Here is a 12,606-nt window from a genome sequence, read left to right on the forward strand (position 1 = left end):
CAGCCTCCCTGGACTCCTCTGCCCCTCAGGACAGCGTCCCAGGGGAGCCTCTCGACCAGCGTGGCTGGACTGACTCACCCTGGGCAACCGCTCCCACCTGGATGGACCTTCGTCCACATCGTCATTGTCCCGTTCCCAGAGGCCCAGAGCCTCCTCCCTGTTGTGTAGAGGGAGCCGGGCAGCTGAGATGGACCAGGAGGGGATTCTCCTGCTGCCCCAAGCAGGGACCTGTCTCCATTCGCCCTGTCTCTTCAGTCCCCTCCTTCTGCCTGCTGGCAACGGCCTTGGGGATCCTCTGCTTCTTGGGACTTGTCCATCTGGGACATTTGTCCAGTGGCTGCTGGAGAGTGACTCCACCAGTCCCTCTCCTTCTCCTACTCCCCCAACACTCCTTAACTTTCCACTTCCCCCTTCAGCTCTGCCACTGGGCTGAGAAGAGCATCCAGCTGGCCATACCTCACACAGGTGTTATTTCTGCCAGCCCAGCGCCAGTGCCCCGCTCCAGCACTCCCTGTAGTGTTTTGCCATTCCAAAGAGGCCTTCCTGGGTATCTCTTTGGATATCAAAATAAGAGGCTTTGCAGTAGCGCTTCTAAAACATCCCCAGGCCCCTGCAGCTTTCCAGGATCAACACTTTTGTGTTACAAATGTCTCCTGCGAGCACAAGAGCTCCGGGTGGTGGGTGGGAAGGGGAATGGCCGGTGTCCTCCTGCAGAGGCCACGGCACTGGTGTCCCCGTGGTGCTGGCCTGGAGCTGCACAAGCAGCATTGTCCCCTCTACACCCCTGAGCTTTCCTCCTCCTTCCCTTTGCCCTCCCTCACACCCGCCCGGCTCCCAGGCTGATGGTTGCACTGTTGTGCCTCCTGCTGCAGGGCTGCTGTCATCGAGCAGAATCATCTTCTCAGGGAGGCTTAATGCAAAATCGTGAAATGCACCTTTGTTTCATCTAGCTCAGACCAGCCTTAAAACAGCGTCCAGGTGGGTGGGACAGGAAACACAGACATCGGGAGGAACTTCTTCATGGAAAGAGCGGTGAGGCCTTGGAAGGGGCTGCCCAAGGAGGTGGTGGGCTCCCCATGCCTGGAGCTGTCCGAGGAACGGCTGGACGGGGCACTGAGTGCTCTGGTCTGGCTGCCAAGGCGGGGATCGGCCACAGGATGGACTCGCTGAACCCGGAGGTCTTTTCCTTTTCGGTGCCTCTGAGACTCCGCGACTCTGTGCCCACGACTGGAGCCCGCCCTGCCCCAAGCGCTGCCGGAGCCGCCCCGGCCCGAGCTGTTCGCCCGCGCCTTTCTCCTCAGGGCGGGGGGGCCGCTGCCGGGGCCGCCGCGCTCAGCCGGAGCTGCCTCTGCGCCGGAGCGGCCGCGCTGCCCGCCCGGGGCCGGGCCGCCTCTCTGCGCGCTGCTTGCGGGGCTCTGCCGGGCTTCCCAAAGCCGCCCGCGGCTCCTTTTGCACGGGGGTCGCTGCCGGGGCCGCCGCGCTCAGGCGGAGCTGCCGCTCGTCAGGGGCTCCGCGCTGCCCCTCGGGCTGTGCCGGCGCTGCCGCGGAGCTCCGGCCGCGTCGGGAGCTCTGCCGTCGCTCTCCCGGCGCGCTGCCGCCTCCAGAGCCCGGCTGCCGGAGCGCTTCGCCTCAGGCCTCGGCTGCAGCGGCGCTTCCAGCGGGCTCGGGCCGGCCGCCGCCGCTGCTGTTGCCGCCGCGCTCAGGCGGAGCTGCCGCCCCTCAGGCTCCCGGCGCTTCCCGCCACTGGCGCTGCGGCTCCCTCCGGCTCTCCCGGCGGACGTTCCGGGCTTTTCCCGGCTTTCGGGAAGCTCCCCTCGCTCTCCCAGCGCCATGGCGGGCTTTGGCCCCGGCTGGATGCCGAGTGCCCACCAAAGGCGCTCTCACTGCCCTGCGCAAGTGGACAGGGCAGATAAAGACAGCGAAAGGCTCACGAGTTGACAGAAAGCGAGGGAGAGGTTCCTCCCCGATCACCGTCAGCGACACAACAGACGGAACTTGGAGATATTCATTACATTTATTACCAACAAAATCAGAGCAGGATAATGAGAACCAAAATAAATCTCAACAACACAACACCTGCAGCCACCCACCTGCTACCAAAACCTGCCCACACAAGCCCAAACCAAATGGGAATGGCTTCACAGTGACGGAGAGCTGGCTTAGATCGGCTGTTGGGGGGAAATTCTTCCCTGTGAGGGCGGGGAGGCCCTGGCACAGGATGCCCAGAGAAGCTGTGGCTGCCCCATCGCCGGCACTGTCCCAGGCCAGGTTGGACGGGGCTTGGAGCAACCTGGGATAGTGGAAGGTGTCCCTGCCCATGGCAGGGGGTGGCACTGGCTCATCCTTAAGGCCCCTGCCAAGCCAATCCATTCCATGATTCTACAGACTTATGGCTCTGTGACAGAGTCATTAGGTGACAGCATCACCTGAACTCTGGTTTGCTGAGAGCTCTGATGCCAAGCACCGCCACAGTGACACGAGCACTGCTACAGTGACATGGGCAGCACCACTGTGACACAAGAACCGCCACACCAACACCTCAGGTTTGTGTCCCAGGCGACTGCAGCCAGTCCTGCCTGGCCATGGACCTGGTGATGCGTCTCGTGCGCGCTCTGCTGCTGCTGGCCCTGCTGCTGGCAGTGGCCCCCTCCCCAGGAGTGTCCAAGGAGTTCTGCCCACAGCCCTGCCGCTGCGCAGGGCGTGGGCTGCTGGACTGCCGCCACGCCGGCCTGGCCACCGTGCCCCCGGCCAGCCGCCGCCGGGCCCTCGCCGTGCTGTGAGTAGGGGCCGCCCCACAGACCCCTGCAGCTCCCCCTCCTCGGCTCCCTATTGCTGCAAAGCCCACGGGGGACACCCGGGGGACTCCCTGGCAGGAGACAGGGTGGGCTGGGGGCCCGCGCTCAGCACGAGGGGGACGCCAGGCTGGGTACCCTGGGCCTTCTCCAGGCAAAGCCCGCTTCCAGCTCAGCAGCCGAATGGGCAGGGAAATGGGTTTTCCCGAGGGGGAGCGGTGTCTTTCCTTTCTTTGCAGAGATTTCACTGGCAACTCCATTGCTGAGATTGGAAAACGAGCCTGGAAGAACTACCCGTGGGCTGAGACCTTGTAAGTGCCCTGCAGCATGTCAAATGTCAGGACTTTGGGTATTTTCCATGCTTTGCTCAGGGGTTGGAGCAGCAGCCCCCACACCACGCGTTTCCACTGGAATTCAAAGCTGGGCTGCTCTGCAAGGAGGGGTGTGAATGGCCAGGGCTTCCCAGGATGGCAGGAAATGCCGTGAGCCACGTCCCTTGCAGCCCAGGGCACCGACCCGGTGTCTGTTTGCCCGGGGACCAGGCTGTGGTCAGCTTCAGCCGGCCAGGAGCAAGCGCCTGCTCCGGCCAGGAGTGGGGACGATGCCTGCAGGGACCCAAGGAGATGCTGCAGTCAAGCTGCTGCAGGAGATTTTCCCATGACAATCCCATTTGCTGCTGGCCAGCGGCCGCTGTCACAATGTCCCCGTGTCCCCTTGCAGAGTGCTCAGGGACAATGAGCTGCGGGCAGTGAAGAGCCATTCCCTGCAGGGGCTGTTCCTGCTGAAGCACCTGTAAGCACCGTGCCCTGCCCAGGGCAGGGGGCTCCTGCCTGCCCCTCCCTGGGGCCCTGCTGCTCAGCCCAGCCCCGGGCAAGTGGCCTTGGTCCCTCCGGGGATGCAGGCTGCAGAGGCAAGTAAAAGCAACAGGGCAAATGGAAGTGACATTTGGTGTTCTGACTGGAACAGGGATTTGTCTGGCAATGAGATCGTGTCCATTGAGGAACGTGCTTTCGAGCCACTGCCTTTCCTGAAGCTTCTGTGAGTGATAAAGTTTCCTCCTGGGGTTTTTAGTGAAGTCTTTGCATTGGGCACCCTTCCTGTGTCGGAAAATGCTCCCGTCCTTTTCCCAGCAGTCCCTAAATCTGCCCTGCTCAGGGCCCAGCTGAGCTGCAGAGGTCAGTGCCGATGGCTGGACGGCCACGCCAGGGGCACAGACCCCAGCGGGGTCGTCCACACGCAGCCATCAGAGCAGCCAGTTCTTGCAGGCTCGGCTGCATGCTGGCACAGAAATAGAGTCAGCCCTTGGGCCCTTCCCTTCCCCTCCTGGGCAGGCTACAAACACTGAGAAAGCAGCAGCTTCCCCCCTCTTCCACCTTGCATTTGCACCTTTCTTGCCAAGGGATCCCGCTTCAGCCCCTCTTCCTGTGGGACAGGCCCGATGCCGTTGTGTGACCTCCTCTTTCCCCAGAAACCTCTCCGGGAATGGCCTCACGCAGATCCGCAGCGGCACTTTCCAGGCCTGGCACGGGATGCAGTTTCTCCAGGAGCTGTAAGTGGGACCAGGGCTCAAGGCAGGGCAGAGCGAGTCTCTGCAGGGTCTCTGCAGGGTCAGCGGGCAGGAGCAGATTTGCCCTCTGCAAAGTCCTGATTCCGACCGGGGGTGTCAGCCAGGGAGCGCCCGGAGTGTGCAGCTGGAAGGGCCCTTTCCCCTGCCCTGCTCATCTCCTGCAAGGCTTCCTTGAAAGCGGCCGGGCCATCCCCACGTGCCCGGCACACCCAGCTCCCGCCCTTGCCATCAGCCCTCACAGAGCTCTGTTGTTTCTCAGCATCCTCAGCCATAACCCGCTGGCTGTCATTGCTGACGCTGCGTTCTTCAAGCTGCCTGCAGTGAGCTCTCTGTAAGTATGGGCTCCTTTGGAGCAGACCAACAGAGAGCTGTGTCTCTCTCGAGTGCCCTGTGCTCAGGAAAGCAGAGATGCAGGAGCAAATCTCCCTCTTGCCCAGCCTGAGTCTGCTGGAGACACAAATATCCCTGGCCCCGGCAGAGCAAGGCAAAGGCCAAGCAGGGCTGGTGTGTCCCCAGCTGCAAAGCAACCCAGGAACTGGGACACAAACCTTCAGAGACGAGAGCCCATCCAGCTCTGGGGCCCTGCAGGGGCCGCAGGGCTCTGGGAGTAAACTGCACTCCCGCTGGAGCACTCGTGCCAGCAGCTCGAGGCTCCTGCCTCCTTCAGGGACTGGAGCTGCCCTCAGGGGAGAGCAGCTGGAGGGTCGGGAGAGGGGCAATCCTTTCCGGTGGCATCTGTCTGCCACGAGAGCTGCAGGATTGCCCTCCTGATTGCGACGCCCTGGTTCAGAGCAGGCCAAGGCACAGAGAAGCTGGGCTCTGGAACGGCTTCCCTTGGATTAGGCAGAAGTGCATCCCTCTGCCAACAGCACCACCATCATCAGGGCCCCGGGCTTGCTCTCAGAGCAGAGTTCTGGCCATGTCACCGCAGAATTTAATGAGCCCTTTCAAATGCTTGCAGAGACCTGAGTGCCACCCAAGTGACTCCGCAGACGCTGCTGCTGTTCCTGCAGAGCACAGTGAGCTTGGAAAGCCTGTGAGTGTGTGGGACTGAGCCCCAGCCGCCAGCACGCCCTGAGTGCTGGGACAAGGGCTCTGCTTGCAAAACAAATCCGTGGGACACAAAACCAGAACAAGCCCAGTAAGCTCAAGGGTTGCTGTTTCCTTCTGGGAACCTGCCAAACTCACCAGCTCAGAGGCACAATTTCACCTTCTGGGTGACTTGCTGCAGGTTTTTCAAAGCGGACTTTCAACTCCAGGCGGGTGCACTTGTGTGTCAAGTGGTATTTAGGGAGCAGCTGCATTTTCCAGGGTGAAACCCCCTTTTGATGTTTAGGACTGGGAGTGAGGGGACTTTGCCAGAGCTGTGGCACACCGTGAAGCACAGCCCCCACGCGTGGTATCCGTCTGTTCCCTGAGCTGGGCTCGCAGACATGGATTGGGTGGCCGGCTGTTCCTCCAATAATCCCCTCTTGTCTTTAGCCAAGTGCCCAAGGATGTGGCCTGCTGCCTGTGCCAGGAGCGTCCCCTCGCCGAGAGCCCGTGCAGGACCATCCAGTTCCTCTGCGAGAAGCTGTGCAGCACCAGCGCCCCGCAGTGCGGTTGGTGTCCGGAGGGGCTGGGGGGAGCTCACATCTGCCACTTCTCTTGAGCCCGGGGAGGTGCTGCAGCACTGCCCCGTGCTGGGGCTCCTGGCCTCCCCTTGGAGTCCAGGACTTGCACAAAACACCTTGGGTTGAAAAGTTCCTGGGCATTACTCATATCTTGTGTGTCAAATACTGTCTGGAAAAGGAACAGCTCACTGGGCCACCCCACTGCCACACGCAGGAGAGAGGGCAGGGACCCCGATGTGCTCTGCAGGGTGAACACCGAGCACCGTTATTCCCTCCTTGGCCTGTGCAGGGGGAGCAAAGCACTGTCCTGCTCTAGCTGGGCACAGGGGAGGGAACCTCCTCTCCACAGCAGGGCCAGGCTGGACTTCTGCAAACAGACACAGCCAGGTTTCCAGGCTCCCCAGGAAGCTCCTTTCTCTCACTGCCTCAGCCCCACGTTTCCCACGGCACAGTCCCAGAGCTCCGGTGCCCTTCAGGAAGTTTTTCATGGTGTAACAGCTTGAGCGGCTGCTGTTGGGAACGGCCCTGGAGCCAAGCAGTCCCTGGGCTTCTCTCCCGTGCCAGTCTGTGCCCCCGCTGCAGCGCTGATCTTTCCTCTGGGCTCTCTGGCTCTTCACTGGCTCCTGCAGAGCAACCCAAGCCTGGCTCCTCTGGAGCTGTGGGAAACTCTCTGACACCAAACCCATTCCCCCAGCATGTTTCCCTCCCACCCAAACAGAGCCCCGGGAGAGACACCAGCAAAGAACCAGCTCTCTGCTCTGCCCTGAGGGGATAATGGCATGGCTGGAAGGGAATCCTCTCCACGACACATCCCCCACTCTGCTCCCTGGCCTTGAGACGAGCTCCTGCTGCTCGGGGTAACCTCTGAGCCTGGCTTTGTGCCGAGCTCTGATCTGCTCTCTTGGTGTTCTCCAGCTCACACAGCTCGTCTGCTTCAGACACGGGGAGAAATAATGGACACGCAACTGCCCAGAGAGCTGAACACCAGCCCAGTGTTGAGCCTCAAGCCCAAGGAGCCTTCCCTGGGAGATCATGGAACCGTAACATTTGCGGTTGCCCTGACCCTGAGCACTGAGGGTGATGTCAGCAGCCTGGCCAATTCCAGAACAAATTCACATCCCCCTCAGCACCTCTCAGGGCATGAAGGCAAAACAAGCGTTGATGACCTGAGAGCCAAGCTCGAGAAGAAGGTGGACAAGGCTGAAAGCATCAAGATTGTTAAAAGCATTGTCCCACACCAGCCCCAGCCCGCCAGGCTGAAGGATGTGGAGGAAAAGACACCCTCAAGCTGGCATCACAAGCAGCAGGACTCCCATTTGAACTGGCAAGCATTAAACCCCTGGGATGGAGCTGGTGGGTTAAACCCCAGTGACGATGCCTCTATCGCTGGACACCACAGAGATGAGCAGCAAGATCCAGCTCCAAGGCAGAACTTCCTTTGGACTCACAATCAGCAGCAGGACAGCCAGTATTCGACTGGACATAATCAGCTTTTCTACCAGGTCATGGGCCCTATGAAAGCAGTGGGAGAGCCCAAAGTCGACCAGCGTCTAAACAGGAACCTGGATTTTCTCTCTGACCCGTTGGTTCAGAGCCGCCCCGCTGCGAGCAGCAGGGGAGAGGCCACGGCTGAAGAGGGGCAGTCCTCTCTGGGCGGGCACCTCCTGATCATCCCTGACTCCACAGAGACACACTGGAAGCAACCGGAAGAAGGCTCCAGGTTCCTCAATAAACCTGGGAGCCCCCAAGGCCCAGACCTTGCGCTGGTTCCAGGAGAGCGCTTGGAAACCACGGTCGATCGTTTCCTGCGCTTGCTGGTGCCGGACAAAGGCCTGCGGACGTTCATGGCCCATGTGGAGCAAGCCCTGAGGACAGACTGCAGCCTGCCCCAGCTCCAGCTGGCCTGTGCCAAGATGGTCTCAAAGACTGGGCTGCTTCTAAAGGTGCTCAGTGAGAGGCAAGAGAACCAGGGAGCCTCTGAACGCATGGGCCAGTGTCGTCTGCAAGCGAACATCTCCAGACGCACAGCTTTGGAGGAGGATCAGGAGCCCACAGGGAAGGTAGGAGAGCTGCTGGGCACTGCTACATGTGTTCCTCTGGGCAAGAAAGAATGGAAGGAGTGATCCTCATGCTCTTTGTGACCTTTCTTCTAATCCCACCCGAAGCCAGAGACCATGGATGACACGATCAAATTTGTGGTTTTGCTGTCTGTCTTCGTTATCGTTGCTGTGATGCTGAAGGGTGTCTTCCACGTAAGCCAATATCTTGTTTGACTCCAGCTGTCTGTCTTGTAGCTGCAGTGCCCAGGTGACGAGCCCCAGGTGCCGCTGCAGATGCCCCTGCACGTGCTGGGTACCACAGGAGATGCTTTTCCAAGCCTGCAGCTTGTGGCAGCATCCACAGCACCCAGCTCAGCGGGTTTCAGCCTGCCCGGGGGAAGCTTGGCCTGCCTTCTGTCCCAGCTCTCCCCAGCTTTGCCTTGCTCTCCTGCCTTCAGCCACGCAGCAATGAGATTGGGAGCTCTGGAATTTTGGAATGTTCTGGAGGAAGGGAGAAAGAGGAAATTGGGAAGGAAGGACAGGTTTTTTTCTAAAATCGCTGCTGCTGGCACAGACTTGCACGTGTGTAGAACAGACTGGGTTGGATGAAGGATGTTTTGGTCTCCCATGTTCTGTAGAGTATGACAAGAGAACTCTGGCATTACAAGTCTCTCTCCTTCCCCAGGTGTGTTCCCAATGTGCTGCAGTTCTTTGCCGACAGCTACTCAGCAGGAAATCGTGGCTGAGAAGGTAACTGCTCCCTGCCCGTGCCACTGCTGTGCCACCAAGAGTCTTTCCTGTGAAGAGCAACTCTTCCCCGAGCCCCGCGGGTGCCGCTGCCGAGGACTCCCCCGGCTGTGTTTCAAACCCGTTGCGTTTGGGGGAGCCCCGGGAAAAGGGCTCTCGAGCGAGAGCGCTGGGCACGCCTGGGAGCTGCCAGCCCAACCAGCCCTTCCCGCACGGGCAGTGCTCCCCCAGATCGGGTGGATGTGTTGGGCCAGCCGGGGATGTCCTTTCTGGGGGCCCCGTCTTCCTTGGGCTCAGCTGAAATGCCCCTGAGCAGGGAGAGGTGCTGCTGCACCTCCTGCAGCCCTCCCTGGCCAAACCTCCCCGCTTATTTTCCGTGGTTTTCAGGTTGTCTGTAAAACTGCAACAGAGATGGAGGAAGAAGAAGTACAGGGAGGCAGAGCATGCAGAGCAGGTGAGGGCAGGGAGCAGGTGCCAGTGCTGCTCCTCTGCCTGCACCACCTGCTCTTCCTCACCTTTTCAAATCCTTCTCTTCCATGGCAATTTCCAGGACTTGCCTGAGCTCACCGAAGCTGATTTGCTGATCGCTCAGTACATCATGGATGTCCTTGATAAAGAGGAAGAAGAATTGCAGAAAGAGATGCAGAAAGAGAACGCAGATGTCTCCCAGGAAGAGATAAAACGTGAATCATAAGAGTGAAAGGGAGAAGACTTTCTAGAAGGTGGAGAAGAAAGTAAGATGCCAACACTTGTACTCCAGCTCCTACTCTGACACAAGAACTGCTAGCGTTTCCTTAAGCTACTTCCATCCACAATAACTGCAGGGAAAGAACATCTGAGGAAATAGAGGCAAGGAAAGAGTAAAAGAAATAGCAGTAATTTGTGGTGATGCGAGGTTTTTATTGTATTTTCATATGTTTTCTGTACCCCAGTGGTTCATCCCTACCTTCCCCACTCCTACTACTGGTTGATTTGCCCCAGACCCAAGCCGCTCCCCCGGTGCTCCCTATATGGTTGTTCTCCTCCCCTTGTTCCGGCTCTCTCCCTATCAATCACCCAAACCCCTCCTGTTGTTCCCGAAGGTTCGGTGTCCATCACCTGAGCCCTCCCTAATTACCCTTATATGGCCCCTGTCAGTCCCCCGAGGTCCTGCCCCCTCAGATACCTCCCCTCTTGGAAATCCCCTAAACCTCGACGCCCCATTGGGGCATGTGACCCTTCTCCCTCCATCCACCAAGACCCTTGGACCAGATGTGAGTCCATCCCTTCAGCGTCCCTCCCTCCTAATCCACTTATTGGTCCCCAGTTGGTGTACTCCCCCTGTTCACCCCCCCATTGTAAGGCATGGGCGCGTTGCAGGCGGGGCTCGTCCTCTGTGGATACTCTCCAATAAAGTTGGATTAGCCCCCGGGGCAACCCTCCTCGCTACTTTTTATCTCTCCCCTCATCGGGGGCTGCTGGCTGCTACAGTGCCTGGAGCCGGTGCTCCGCAGGGTAGAGCAGAGGCTTCAGAGGAGCAGCTTTAAAGCTCTAAAGCTCCGTGCCTCCGGCTGCTCCCCACTCCTGCCACACACCGCTGGAGCTAGCCTGGGCAGTAGAGAGCAGCGGTCAATGTGACAGTAATTAATAAACAAATAGTAAATAAAATAATAAATAAAATAGCCAAGGGAACAGCCTCCAAGGCAAGAACTAGGATCCAAGGAAATAGATAAGGAAACAGCATTCAAGGGACTGCCCACGTGGACTGCAGCCTGCCCCAGCTCCAGCTGGCCTGTGCCAAGATGGTCTCAAAGACTGGGCTGCTTCTAAAGGTGCTCAGTGAGAGGCAAGAGAACCAGGGAGCCTCTGAATGCAAGGGCCAGTGTCCCCTGCAAGACCTGTCCAGACGCATGGCCCTGGGGGAGGGCAAGGAAGCCACAGGGAAGGTAGGAGAGCTGCTGGGCACTGCTGTGTGTGTCCTTCTGGGCAAGAGAGAATGGAAGGAGCAATCATCTTGCCACCCATCATCTTCTTTCCTTCTCTCCAAACAGAAGCTAGAGGCTGTGGTGTACGTGGTCACGTTTTTGGTCCCGCTGGGTTTCTTCGTCTTTGTTTTGCTGATTCTGAAGTGCGTCTCCAATGTAAGCCAATATCTTGTTTGACTCCAGCTGTCTGTCTTGTAGCTGCAGTGCCCAGGTGATGAGCCCCAGGTGCTGCTGCGGATGCCCCTGCACGTGCTGGGTACCACAGGAGATGCTTTTCCAAGCCTGCAGCTTGTGGCAGCACCCACAGCACCCAGCTCAGCGGGGTTCAGCCTGCCCGGGGGAAGCTTGGCCTGCCTTCTGTCCCAGCTCTCCCCAAAGCTTTGCCTTGCTCTCCTGCCTTCAGCCACGCAGCAATGAGAGCTTTTGCCCTCTCCTCTTTGGCAGAATATTACAGGAAAACTGATGCTAACAAGTCTCCCATTCTCCATCCCCAGATGCGCTTCCTGTCTCATGAAGCTGGTTCCCAACCCCGCCACACCAGGACTCTCTGCCTGAGAAGGTAACTGCTCCCTGCCCGTGCCACTGCTGTGCCGCCAAGAGTCTTTCCTGTGAAGAGCAACTCCTCCCCGAGCACTGCAGCCGCGCGGGTGCTGCTTCTGAGGACTCCCCCGGCTGTGTTTCAAACCCGTCGCGTTTGGGAGAGCCCCGGGAAAGGGGCTCTCGAGCGAGAGCGCTGGGCACGCCTGGGAGCTGCCAGCCCTTCCCACGCCACTGCTGGGATGGATGTCTTGGGCTCCAGGGCGGTCCCAACTTTCTGTGAGCGCGAGCAAACGCCTCTCTGTTCCCACAACAGTCTCCTCTGCTGATGGCTCTGCCCTGTTTTTCCCGCTCCGTCCCCACAGCGGCTGGTGAAGAACTCACTCCCGTCCTCTCCAGTTGCTCTTTGCATGCAGGCCTCATTCCCAGCTCCTCCAGCCATTGCCATCCCTGCTGGGGCTCCCCCTCTTCCTTAGGCTCTGCTGACACACCCCCCGAGCAGGGAGAGGTGCTGGCACCTGCTGCAGCCCTCCCTGGCCAGACCTCACTGCTGATGGCCCGGGAGCAGGGACTTCTGGGGATGTGGTGCCAAAAAGCCTTTTTTCTCCCCATTTGCCTTGCACACTCCATTGGTTTGCAGCGCTGGGAACGCCACTTCCCAACTCCTCCAGCGGCTGCTTCCCAGACATGGCAGAGCACAGGCAGCCCTGCTGCCCTCAGCCTCCATCACCAGCTGCCTTCTCTTTTTATCCCTATTCTCCCTTTCTGGTTTTTTCAGGTGCGGTGTAAAACTGCCATGGAAAGGGAAGAAGGAGTGCAAGGAGGCACAGGATGTAGAGCAGAAAAGGGCACGGAGCTCCTCCCAGTGTCACCCATCTGCCCAGACTGCCTGCTCATCCTCACCTTTCAGAGTCCTTCCCTTCCTCAGCACGTTCAAGTGCTTTTCACTGTTCAGAAAACCTGAATTGGCATTGGTTCAATTCATCCCGGATTCCTCTGAAGCTGACAGAAAAGCAATCCAGGAAGAGACATAATGTGAAGAACCTGCATGACTGGAAGAGGTTCAAGAGGTTGAAGAAGTTAATGGGATTCCAACAACACTTCGCCTCTTGTTCTACTATAGGAACTGCTGAGGCTCTCCTTGGATGCTGTTTGATTCGCTGTTGTTATTTCCTTGGACGCTTTTTCCTTGACTGTTATTTTCCTTCTGTCACTGCTGAGGGAAGGCCAGAGGGTGCTGTGGGTGCTCGGGACACCCAGAGGAGACATCAGTACCTCAGGGTTCTCCTCATCCCTTGTGGCAACGTTTCCCCCTGCGTTCAATAAAAATTAAGATTGTTCTTGTTC

At 58.9% G+C, this 12,606-nt stretch overlaps 1 protein-coding gene across 14 annotated transcripts; it reads left to right on the top strand.

The window, feature by feature from the left end:
- Positions 1-2,262: 2,262 nt before the first annotated feature.
- LOC125330835 (leucine-rich repeat-containing protein 37A3-like) lies at positions 2,263-12,606 on the top strand. Of its 14 annotated transcripts, none has more exons than XM_048314529.1 (14): positions 2,263-2,776; positions 3,032-3,103; positions 3,513-3,584; positions 3,759-3,830; positions 4,261-4,341; positions 4,619-4,690; positions 5,321-5,395; positions 5,842-5,960; positions 6,888-8,032; positions 8,697-8,761; positions 9,146-10,683; positions 10,789-10,878; positions 11,217-11,281; positions 12,038-12,606. In XM_048314529.1, the coding sequence occupies exons 1-11, from the start codon at positions 2,583-2,585 to the stop codon at positions 9,450-9,452; spliced, it is 2,274 nt and encodes a 757-aa protein (XP_048170486.1). In that variant the 5' UTR covers positions 2,263-2,582; the 3' UTR covers positions 9,453-10,683; positions 10,789-10,878; positions 11,217-11,281; positions 12,038-12,606. The 14 variants fall into 14 exon arrangements, with proteins under 14 accessions (XP_048170486.1, XP_048170524.1, XP_048170476.1 ...); XM_048314567.1 differs by having other exon boundaries at positions 9,146-9,212; positions 9,309-10,878; XM_048314519.1 differs by having other exon boundaries at positions 9,146-10,878.

Source organism: Corvus hawaiiensis, chromosome 1, assembly GCF_020740725.1.
Source record: "Corvus hawaiiensis isolate bCorHaw1 chromosome 1, bCorHaw1.pri.cur, whole genome shotgun sequence".
Classification (NCBI taxonomy): domain Eukaryota; kingdom Metazoa; phylum Chordata; class Aves; order Passeriformes; family Corvidae; genus Corvus; species Corvus hawaiiensis.

Bases quoted from the DNA above. Each gene is read 5' to 3' on its own strand.
- LOC125330835 (XM_048314519.1), top strand. From the start codon at position 2,583: ATGGACCTGGTGATGCGTCTCGTGCGCGCTCTGCTGCTGCTGGCCCTG. The intron at 2,777-3,031 runs GTGAGTAGGGGC...CTTTCTTTGCAG, and splicing joins CGCCGGGCCCTCGCCGTGCT to AGATTTCACTGGCAACTCCA. The intron at 4,342-4,618 runs GTAAGTGGGACC...GTTGTTTCTCAG, and splicing joins ATGCAGTTTCTCCAGGAGCT to CATCCTCAGCCATAACCCGC.